General features: G+C 33.7%; 1 protein-coding gene across 1 annotated transcript; it reads right to left on the minus strand.

Annotated features, from left to right (window-relative positions):
• Positions 1–7,226: 7,226 nt before the first annotated feature.
• LOC125131701 (olfactory receptor 6C74-like) lies at positions 7,227–8,174 on the minus strand. Its single transcript, XM_047788468.1, is given in 2 exon segments — positions 7,227–7,360; positions 7,363–8,174. Coding segments are annotated over 2 exon segments (936 nt in total). The 5' UTR covers positions 8,165–8,174.
• Positions 8,175–12,930: the final 4,756 nt, after the last annotated feature.

Consider the following 12,930-nt stretch of genomic DNA (forward strand, 5'->3'; position numbering starts at 1 on the left):
ATAAGAATATCAGCTGACTTCTCTACAGAAACACTACAGGCCAGGAGGGAATGGCAAGAGATATTTAAAGTGCTCAAAGGAAAAAATATGCAACCTAGAATACTCTATCCAGCAAGAATATCATTTAAAATAGAAGGGGAAATAAAAATGTTTTCCAACAAACAAAAACTTAAAGAATACTGCAACACAAAACCCAGGTTAAAGGAAATATTGAAAGGGCTTCTCTAAACCAAAAAGAAAGGAAGGAAAGGGAAGAAAAAAGAAAAGAAAAAAAAAAGAAGAAGAAGAGGAAGAGCTAGGACTGAGGAAACCGCAATCAGAGAGCAGTCACTCAAATAAGCCAGCATACAGATTTAATCATGAACAGGCCTCAAACAAAATAAAATTAAAAATAAAAAAAGAAAAAAGAGTCATCAAAATCATAAAATGTGGGCAAGGGAATGTTAGGAAATAAATAGACCCCTTTTTTTTGTTTGTTTGTATGTTTCTCTTCTTAATTTTAATATAGTAATGAAGTGTTTGAACTTACAGGACCATCAGGCTAAAACACACAATTATGGGAAAGGGTTAGCATACTTAAAAAACAGGGCAACCACAAGCCAAAACCAAATATTGCATCTGCAAAAAATGAAAAAAAAAATACACTCAAGCAGATAATAACAGGAGACCATCCAACCAAAAAAAAAAAAAAAAAGGAAGAATGGAGAACCATAGAATCAACTGGAACACGAGGTTCAAATGGCAATAAATAATCATCTATCAATTATCACCTTAAATGTCCATGGACTGAATGCCCCAATCAAAAGACACAGAGTGGCTGAGTGGATAAAAAGGCAAAAACCTTCAATATGCTGCCTACAAGAAACTCACCTTAGGACAAAAGATACATATAGATTGAAAGTGAAAGGGTGGGGAAAAATAGTTCACGCCAATAGACAAGACAGAAAAGTAGGAGTCGCAACGCTCATATCAGGCAAAATAGACTTTAAAACAAAAGACATAAAGAAAGACAAAGAAGGACACTACTTAATGATTAATGGATCCATCCAAGGAGAGGATGTTACTATCGTCAACATATATGCCCCAAATACAGGAGCACCCAGATACATACAACAAATATTAACAGACATAAAGGGAGATATTGATGAAAGTACTATCATAGTAGGAGACTTTAATACCCCCCTCACATCAATGGACAGATCCTCTAGACAGAAAACCAATAAAGCAACAGAGATCCTAAAGGAAACAATAGAAAAGTTAGACTTCATTGATATCTTCAGGACACTACATCCAAAAAAAGCAGAGTACACATTCTTCTCAAATGCTCATGGAACATTCTCAAGAATCGACCACATCTTGGGACACAAAGCTAATCTCAATAAATTTAGGAGCATAGAAATTCTCTCAATATCTTCTCTGACCACAATGCCATGAAATTAGAAATCAACCATGGGAAAAGGAAAGAAAAAAAACCTACTTCATGGAGACTAAACAACATGCTACTAAAAACCAATGGGTCAATGAGGAAATCAAGAAGGAAATTAAAAACTACCTTGAAACAAATGATAATGAAGACACAACCTCTCAAAATCTATGCAACACTGCAAAAGCAGTGCTCAGAGGGAAATTCATAGTAATGCAGGCCTTTCTCAAAAAAGAAGAAAGATCCCAAATGGACAACTTAACCCTCCACCTAACTGAATTAGAAAAAGAAGAACAGAAAAGACCTAAAGTCAGCAGAAGGAAGGAAATTATAAAGATCAAAGAAGAAATCAATAAAATAGAGACTCAAAAAACAATAGAGAAAATTAATAAAACCAAGAGCTGGTTCTTTGAAAAGGTAAACAAAATTGACAACCCCCTGGCCAGACTCACTCAAAAGAGGAGAGAAAGAACCCAAATAACCAAAATTAGAAATGAAAAAGGAGAAATCACAACAGATACAGCAGAAATACAAAAATCCATAAGAGAATACTATGAACAACTATATGCCAACAAAATTGACAATCTGGAAGAAATGGACAATTTTCTAGAATCTTAGAGCCTACCAAAACTGAATCAAGTAGAAACAGACCAACTGAACAGACCGATCCCTAGAAATGAAATTGAAGAGGTCATAAAATCACTCCCTACAAATACAAGTCCAGGACCAGATGGCTTCACAGGTCAATTTTATCAAACATATAAAGAGGAACTGCTGCCCATTCTCCTTAAACTCTTTCAAAAGGTTGAAGAAGGAATACTCCCAAAGACATTCTATGATGCCACCATCACCCTCATTCCAAAACCAGACAGAGATACCACCAAAAAAGAAAACTATCGCCCAATTTCATTGATGAATATAGATGCAAAAATTCTCAACAAAATCTTAGCCAACCGAATCCAACAACATACCAAAAAAATTATACACCATGACCAGGTTGGGTTCACCCCAGGTTCACAAGGATGGTTCAACACATGCAAATCAATCAGCATCATACACCACATTAACAAAAGAAAAGTCAAAAATCATATGATCATCTCAATAGACGCAGAAAAAGCATTTGACAAAGTCCAACATCCATTCATGATCAAGACCCTCGCCAAACTGGGTATAGAGGGAACATTCCTGAACATAATCAAAGCCACTTATGAGAAACCCACAGCAAATATAATCCTCAATGGGGAAAAACTGAAAGCCTTCTCACTCAAATCTGGAACAAGACAGGGATGCCCACTCTCACCACTGCTCTTCAACATAGCTTTTGGAAGTCCTAGCCACAGCAATTAGACAAACAAAAGAAATAAAAGGCATCCATATAGGAAGAGAAGAGATAAAACTGTCACTGTATGCGGATGACATGATACTATACATAGAAAACCCTAAGGACTCAACCCCAAAACTCCTTGAACTGATTCATAAATTCAGCAAAGTAGCAGGATATAAGATGAACATTCAGAAGTCAGTTGCATTTCTGTATACCAGCAATGAAATATTAGAAAAGGAATACAAAAATACGATGCCTTTTAAAGTTGCACCTCACAAAATCACATACCTCAGAATACACCTGACCAAGGAGGTAAAGGACCTATTTGCCGAGAACTTAATCAAAGAAATCAAAGAAGATGTAAAGAAATGGAAAGATATTCCATGTTCCTGGATTGGGAAAATCAATATTGTAAAAATGGCCATACTACCCAAAGCAATCTGCAGACTCAGTGCAATCCCTATCAAATTACCCATGACATTTTTCACAGAAACAGAACAAACAATCCAAACATCTATATGGAACCACAAAAGACCCCGAATCGCCAAAGCAATCCTGAGAAACAAAAACCAAGCAGGAGGCATCACTCTCCCAGACTTCAAGCAATACTACAAAGCCACAGTCATCAAAACAGTGTGGTACTGGTATCAAAACAGACAGACAGACCCATAGAACAGAATAGAGAACCCGGAAATAAACCCTGACACCTAGGGTCAATTCATCTTTGACAAGGGAGGCAAGAACATAAAATGGGAAAAAGAAAGTCAATTGAGCAAGCATTGCTGGGAAACCTGGACAGCTGCATGCAAAGCAATGAAATTAGAACACACCCTCACAGCCATGCACAAAAATAAACTCAAAATGGCTGACTTAAATATACGACAGGACACCATCAAACTCCTAGAAGAAAACATAGGGAAAACACTCTCTGACATCAACATCATGAATATTTTCTCAGGTCAGTCTCCCAAAGCAATCGAAATCAGAGCAAAAATAAACCCTATGGGACCTAATCAAACTGAAAAGCTTTTGCACAGCAAAGGAAACCCAAAAGAAAACAAAAAGACAACTTTCAGAATGGGAGAAAATAGTTTCAAATGATGCAACTGACAAGGGCTTAATCTCTAGAAGATATAAACAACTTATACAATCCAGCAGCAAAAAAGCCAATCAATCAATGGAAAAATGGGCAAAAGACCTGAATAGACATTTCTCCAAAGAAGATCTACAGATGGCCAGCAAACACATGAAAAAATGCTCAACATTGCTGGTTATAAGAGAAATGCAAATCAAAACTACCATGAGATACCACCTCACACCAGTCAGAATGGCCATCACTAATAAGTCCACAAATAACAAGTGCTGGAGGGGTTGTGGAGAAAAGGGAACCCTCCTGCACTACTGGTGGGAATGTAAACTGGTACAGCCACCATGGAGAACAGTATGGAGATACCTTAGAAATCTATCCATAGAACTTCCATATGACCCTGCAATCCCACTCTTGGGCATCTATCCACACAAAACTCTACTTAAAAGAGACACGTGCACCCGCATGTTCATTGCAGCACTATTCACAATAGCCAAGACATGGAAACAACCCAAATGTCCATCGACAGAGGATTGGATTAGGAAGACATGGTATATATACACAATGGAATACTACTCAGCCATAAAAAAGAATGACCTAATGCTATTTGCACCAACATGGATGGAGCTAGAGAACCTCATACTGAGTGAAATGAGCCAGAAAGACAAAGACAAATACCATATGATATCACTTATAACTGGAATCTAATATCCAGCACAAATGAATATCTCCTCAGAAAAGAAAATCATGGACTTGGAGAAGAGACTTGTGGCTGCCTGATGGGAGGTGGGGGAGGGAGTGGGAGGGATCGGGAGCTTGGGCTTATCAGACACAACTTAGAATAGATTTACAAGGAGATCCTGCTGAATAGCATTGAGAACTTTGTCTAGATACTCATGTTGCAACAGAACAAAGGGTGGGGGAAAAATGTAATTGTAATGTATACATGTAAGGATAACCTGACCCCCCTTGCTGTACAGTTGGAAAAAAATAATAATAAACAATTTAAAAAAAATAAAAAATAAAAAAAATAAAAAAATAAAAGGTTGTGTGGAGTTCCTGTCGTGGTGCAGTGGAAATGAATCCAACTAAGAACCATGAGGTTGCAGGTTCAATCTCTGGCATCGCTCAGTGGGTTAAGGATCCCGCATTGCCATGAGCTGTGGTGTAGGTCGCAGATGCGGCTTGGATCTGGCATTGCTGTGGCTCTGGCGTAGGCCAGTGACTACAGCTCCGATTAGACCCCTAGCCTGGGAACCTCCATGTGCCGTGGGTGTGGCCCTAGAAAAGTCAAAAAATAAAAATAAAAAAATTAAAAATAAAATGTTGTGTTACTACTTAGAGACCCAATTTAATAAAAAAAAAAATGCAGCAGTAGTAAACTACCTGGGGTTTCAGGATAAAGAGGCCTATGTAGTGGTTTTAATAGATATGATGTGAGGTAATATTTCATAAACAAACTGAAATAACAGAGAAGACAGATGATGTCATTTTAACTTGCCTGGGAGTGAAGAATTGAGAATAGAGACGTCTTAGGTTAAATGTAGTAGATTCTTATTAAGAGCTACAGAACATCCTCTTTGGTAAATAAGTAGTAGATGACAGACATTTTAAAATGCTTAAGTATAAAGCATTTCATAATACCTGAATGATAAATTAGTGCTTTAATCCAGAGAGTATATATTTTTATGCAAATTCATCCAGGTTGACACATAACAGAATGAAAACTAAAAAGAGGATTGAGAAAACCTTAGGTTTTACTTCTATTGGATGTCTCAATGTGTTGTTATGTGTTTTTTTGTTTGTTTGTTTCCTGTGCTCTTCACATTTCTGAAAGTTAGACAGTACTCCAGAATTATTAGATCTATTTCCTCAAAATGGGAAAAGATAGGTATACAAATGATAATGAAAACATGTAACCAATTATTTTAATAGTCATCATTTTACTGAAATCATATTCATGGCTCCTATATCTTTTACAATCCAGTTTATTAAGTTGTACAAAGTCTGTAAACTTACTCAGTAAACTACTTACTATGTGTATCTTTCCCCAGCTATATTTTATTCTGCCTTATTAATAAAGTAGTGTTTTTCAAACATGTTTTATTCCATAACCTATATGGGGGAAAAGAATGTATATATACATATATACACACACACACGTATATACACACACATAAACACACACACACATACATACACACACATAAACACACACGTACATATACACATATATATTTATAACTAATTCACTCTGCTGTACACCTGAAACTTATACAACATTGTAATTTAAGTATCCTCCAATAAAATAAAAAAAATGTTTTATTCAAATCAAGACCCACGGTTAAAATCAAAAGGAAATAAAAAAATTATGGCCTAATGCACACATATTTCTGGGAAAAAAATTAAAAATGTGATGTATACCTGTGAAACTATTTTTATTACATGTAATATTCCAAAATTTTGGTTATGACATAGAAATTGATTAGAGTTAGTCAAATTCAGACTATGACCTACACTTTAAAAATCCTTAAGATAGTGTTTAGGTTATTCTATTTTGGTTTTGCTGGTAGGAATCACAGCTCTATAAATATACGTCTATATTTATGAAAATCTGAAAGGAATAAATACAATGAGTCATCATCATTACCCTTATTTAACTGTTATTTACAAAATGTCCAATAAGATTCGGCAATATCCAAATTATTGAATGGAGCTTTTAGATATGGAAACACCAAGTAACTATTGTATTTCAATGACAGTTTTTAAATTAAAACAGTAAGACAATATATCTTTCATCTATAATGGAAATACTTGTAAAAGTTAAACAATTTCTGAAGAGAAACTAGACAACTAGTTTCTATGGAAAGTGATTTAACATAACAATCATTCTTTAAGAGAAAATTTTTCTAACTTGAGCATCAGGATTAATGGTTAATCTTGGCTACATTATTCTTCCATTTCATTAAATAGAGTAGGCACCAATAAACTGGTAGAACTACAAAAAATACAAATGAATGTCTTAAGTACGTTATAACTAAGTACAGTAAAGCATGGTAATAATGTTTACACTGTATGCTACATCAAATATAATTTGAATAAAAATATTTTAATTATTGGCTAATGATAATTCACAGATGAAAAAGACATTGAAATACTTAGGTCAACTTCTTTCATATATTCAGAGGAAAAGGAAACGAGATGAGAAAAAAGTCTACTGAAAAATATAAAGAAAATTAATTTCTTTGGAAAACAAAGATTTTTGTGAAAATAAAGTATGAAAAAGATGAATATTAAACCAGTGAAGGCAAAAAATAGAAATTACATTCAGTGCACCGTTATTATTAGAGTCTCCTTTGTTTGTTTCTTTTGCACATAGAACAATATCATATTCATTTGCTTGAGAAAGAAACAATCCTGTGTATCATATTCATAAAGGCTTTTTTCACTTGTTGGTTCCGTAAACTGTAGATGAAAGGGTTCAAAAGTGGTGCAACAGAGGTACTGAGCACTGTAATTCCCTTGAAAAAGATATTCTTTGTTTGACTGAAGGCTTAACATACATGAAAATGCAGCTGCCATAAGAAAGGGATATCACAATCATGTGAGATGAACAGGTTGAGAAAGCTTTTTTCCTCTGATTAGTTGAAGGGAGTTTTAGAATTGTTAATACAATATAGGTATATGATATTATCACTACTGCTAATGTGACCACAAGTGTCACCACAGCTGAGATGAATTCCATAGTCTCAATGAGATGTGTGTCTGAGCAGGAGATCTGCAGGAGGGGAGTTGGGTCACACAAGAAATGATCAACAATGTTGGAAGCACAAAAGTCAAGCTTTAGAACTAGGAGGAGAAGTATAAAGATGGTAAAGAACCCAGCAAGCCAACAACACAAGATAAGCTGAATGCAGATTTTGCTGTTCATGATGGCTGTGTAATGCAGGGGCTTGCAGATGGCAACATAGCGGTCATAGGACATTACCGCCAGCAAGTAAAATTCAGATGCTCCAAGAAGAAAGGCAAAAAACAGCTGAACAAAACAGTTGTTATAGGAAATAGTTTTGTCCCCAGTTGCCATCATAACAAGAAATTTAGGGGTGCATGTAGTAGAAAACAAAATTTCCAAGAAGGAAAAATTCTGAAGGAAAAAGTACATGGGTGTCTTGAGGTGAATATCCACCAGGGTGAGTACAATGATTATGAGATTTCCAGTGATGCTTAACAAGTAGGTTAGAAGTAGGAAGATAAATAATACAACTTTCAACTGAGGGTCATCAGTTAAACCTGCTAGAATAAACCCGGTCACTCTTGTATCGTTTCCCATTGATGTCCTTTACTTACACATGCCTACATAGAAAGAAAAAATAGAAAGTAATAAAACAGTGATCTCAATGAGAAAATAACAGGTTTAAACATTGCTTAAGGAAAAGTTAGCAAAGTGACATTTCAGACAAAATAACACAATGTTCATTCATGTTTTAAAGATGGTTATGCCAAGAAGAGCAATAGTTTGCATTTCTAGAGTATCTGGACAGAGAATTCAATGTGTATTTTGTAATTTTACCACAGAATAACCTATTTAATCATAGTAATGTTTCATTGATTTTATGTAAATAAATTAAAGGAACATTGGAGAAACTTTCAACATAGAAAAATGCTTTTTACACTTGGTTTGTGCAAAAGTTGTAATAGATGCCATTTCTTATTAAGAGTTTTGCATAAAAGAAGAAAATAAATATGTCAAAAGAGTATATAAGCCTAGGTTTTGTATTTAACAGTTACACACACACACATACACACACCTCAACCATCATCCTTGTTGATATTTCCATTATATAAATCTGTTACCATCTGCACCCTTCCCAGTTTGTACCCCCACCAAAATAAATAGATAAATAAATATAAAAGCAAGGACATCCTAGTAATCTGAATATGTGTAACAAGAGATAGCAGTTTTCCTTTACATGTTTTAATTCTGAAACTAGACCAGATAAAGTGAAAATGAGAAAACAGGATATAGGAGCAGATAGAAATATAAAAATATGTGTTCAAAATTGTATGAGGTATGAGGAATTAAAAAGGAGAAAAAGGTAGATGACATAAACAGATGGAAACATATACATACCATACTCTTAGATTTAAAGAATCAATATTGTCAAAATTACTATACCACCCAAGGCAATCTACAGATTCACTGCAATCCATATCAAATTGCCAAGGACATTCTTTACAGAACTAGAACAAAATATTTTAAGATTTCTATGAAAACACAGAAGACCCCAAATAGCCAAAGCGATACTGAAAAACAAAAACAGAAATGGAAGAATCAGGATCCCTGACTTCAGACTCTACTACAAAGCTACAGTTTTCAAAATAGTATGATACTGACACAAAGCAGAAATATAGATCAATGCAACAGGATAGAAAGCCCAGAAATAAATCTCAGCGCCTATAGTCAACTAATCTATTTCAAAGGAGGCAAAAACATACAGTGGAAGAAGGATAGTCTTTTCAATAAGTGGTGCTGGGAAAACTGGACAGCTACATGTAAAAGAATGAAATTCAAACACTCTCTAACACTATACTAAAAAAAAAAAAAAAATCCCAAAATGGATTAGAGCTCTAAATAGAAGCCTAGATATTCTAAAATTCCTAGATGAAATCTTAAGCAGAATGCTCTTTGACACAAATCTAAGCAATATCTTATTTGATCCATCTCCTAGAATAAGATGATAAAGACACAAATAAACCAATGGGAGCTAATTAAACTCAAAGGATTTTGCACAGCAAGGGAAACCATTAAAAAATTAAAAGACAACCAACAGAATGGAAGAAAATCTTTGCAAATGGTGCAGCCAACAAGGGCCCAATCTCCCAAATATACAACTATCACACACAACTCAACAAGAAAAAAAATGAACAACCCAATCAAAAAATGGATAGAAGAACTAAACAGACAGTTCTCCAAAGAAGACATACAGATGCCCATTAGGCACATAAAAAGATGCTCAACATCACTAATATTAGAGAAATAAATAACAATTGTAGGAAGAAAATGTTGACCAATGAAATTTCTCTCCACCTTCTTCTATTTTTTACACTTGCCATTTTACTCTTTGTCTAAAATACAGACTAAAACAAACAATTTTGAGATCAACATGCCTAAGAGATAAGGAGCATTTGGTAAATTTTAAATACATAATAAGTCTCAGAAGTATTGACAAAATTTTAGGAGGAATACATTTCTCTATCATAAGGTATTCAAATGTACAGCTAAAATGTAATTAATAAAATATTAACAAGCTACAGTGAGTCTCAACACTGAACCTATATCAAGTGAGAGAGTTATATTGTTTAAGTTTGTACAGCTATCAAACTGGGTATCAGGATGAAGTTTGAAAAGTATATTTTCTAAAGCTGCCTTCTTAAAAAATGAAATATTTTGTACAAATAGTTTTAGACCAGAAATAGTGTATTTCTTTAACAACAACAAAAAAAAGATTAAAGATATATCTAGGGAAATTTCCCTTCCCTAATATCTTCATCATCAAACATATAAAATGATTAAGGTTTTGAGATGGGCACCAGCTAAGAATTTTTTTCTGTGTTGAGAGTATCAAGATTTTATTGCTAATCTCTAATATGTATATTATTATTATTGAAAAGGGAAATACATAAATAAAAATAAACATATAAGGACAACTAACATTTGTTTCCAGTAATATCCAGAGGACTTTAAAGGAGGATTCTAAGATAAGGCAATGAGATCTGCTGTCAAAATCATGTAATTAATCATGTAGATAAATATGAGTAACAGAAAAGACTATTATTTTTTCTGGACATTTATTTTACATTCACGTAATTATGAGTCAATGTATTGTAGATGTTTATTTACGCAAATGACTCAACAACAACAATTGAGGGAATGCGTATATCTAAACATTTGAATACAAATTTCATGATGTCAAATTATCTTTGTCTAAATCCAACAATACCACTCAGAAATTCTTCCCAACATACTCTGTAAAAATATTAATAAAGTTCACATTTTGAAATCATTAGGAGTCAGCCTAAGAATGCAATAAAGTTTAGCTATGTTAGATATTGTGAATGTGAGATAAATTTAAAAAGGAAAGGTTTTTGAATACGAAATTATCAATGTATCCCATATGCCTTCCTTCAACAGTTTCCCTAAGACGATATTTAAAACGTTAGAAAATGAAGGTTAATACTTAATGGTAAAAATAGAACAAAAGTGGGTTAAAACATATCTAATAGGAAATATGGTTTTAGAGTTTTGGGCATAGCAATTCTTTTCATGTTTTTCAGCCCTAAATCAGCTTGCCAGAAATAGTTACAATTTCAGACATATTTTTAAGATGTATACATGATTTTCAGAGAGAATCATCTCTGGTCAATATTTAACTCTCTTGTCATTATGCTGAACAGAGCACATTGATGGTCCATCCTTCTCTGAAGGGATCTCATGCAACTTCTCAATGTGTGATTTTTTTAACAATCTATTTATAGAATTTATGTACATGATTTGATTAGCACTTTTTTTCTTCAGATTTTTTGACTAGCTTTTTTTTTTAATTTTCCCATTAGTATAATTTACTTATTGATGTAAATTACTTAAATTTTTTCAGGTATCACCCACTATGCCATTAAAATTAATCAACACTTAAGCCCATGGAGTATTTATGCTTTCTGTGCCCTGAAGGAAAATACATAAGGATTATGATGAATCCTCAAGAGGAAATGAAATCTAAGAACACTAATCCAAAAATATCAAAAATGTGTTATATGAATGTTCTCCCCAGACACTAAATATTTTTAAAAGTAAAATTATATATTAAAGAAAAACAGCTTTATTATGTCTCCAGAGATCTCAGTACAAATTTCTCCAAAATTTGTTTTCCTTCCATACACTCATGCTTTAAAATCACAAATGCATAGGTTGGATTTGGAAGTAGAAAAACAAATATTTTTCTTGTTGGTAATAAAAAGTAACAATATAAGATGAAGAACTTAGCCTGTCAAGGCAACATTGTACCTCAGGATATATGTAATATTATTAATATTCCAGGCACACTTAACATGTCATGTGCTGTATAACTTCAGTTTCTTTTCTGAGAGCTATCATTTCTCAAATAATCATTGTGGTATTTTCTGTTTAATCTTAAACTTCATAATAAATAAGCATTCTCCACCTCTTCTACAGTAATAGACTTTATTTATGTAAATACCTGACCTTCCTTTCAACTAGTGTGGCTCTGTGACTAAAGTCTGTGCAACTTCTGCAGGTCAACCTCTGATAAAAAGGGTGTGTCTTCTTCCTCTTTATCCCCCTCACTGCAGAAAAGTAGCTATGAAGCAAGCTGTTGTGGAGGCATGACTATGCCTATCAATCACAATAGGAATGGTGAATAAACAAGACGGAACACAGCTGGGTTCCTGACACGATTGTAGACCATACCAACATAAAACCACAATGATTTTAGGAAAGTTTCAGCATGCCAGCCTGAATATTTAAGTAAGACCAAAATAAATTATTTTTTGTTTAAACTTCTATGGTATCTGTGTTTCTCATACTCTACCAAATCTATATTATCAAAATATGTTTCCTTGGACTGATATTTCATATTTGTTTAATTCCTTTTTATGTCACATATGCCTTCTTTCATGAGCTGCTGTTCTTCCTTCAATTATTGGGTAAGTGTTCCTTTAATCTTACTACCAATTATTTGTCTTTAATTTCTTAGCTCTTTATTGAAATAATTCTAATTATTTATAAACTTTGCAGAAAATACATGTAGATCATCTTTTTTTCTCTACTTCTCTTATTTTCATGGGTTTTGATCATTTGAAACTTCCTTTGGTATGCTTGTGAATTATTTAATGTATATTCATAACTGTACGGAAATGTTACAAGCTTGGATGATGATTGATCCTACAAACATAATTTATTTTATTCTGGTACACAGGTAAAGGGAGATAACCTTGACCAAAACAAGGAATGAGATTATTCAATGCTGCATTCCGTACTTTTTGAGAAGTGATGGATTCACTCCATTTCTTCACAGGGTA

This window comes from Phacochoerus africanus, chromosome 7, assembly GCF_016906955.1.
Source record: "Phacochoerus africanus isolate WHEZ1 chromosome 7, ROS_Pafr_v1, whole genome shotgun sequence".
Lineage (NCBI taxonomy): Eukaryota > Metazoa > Chordata > Mammalia > Artiodactyla > Suidae > Phacochoerus > Phacochoerus africanus.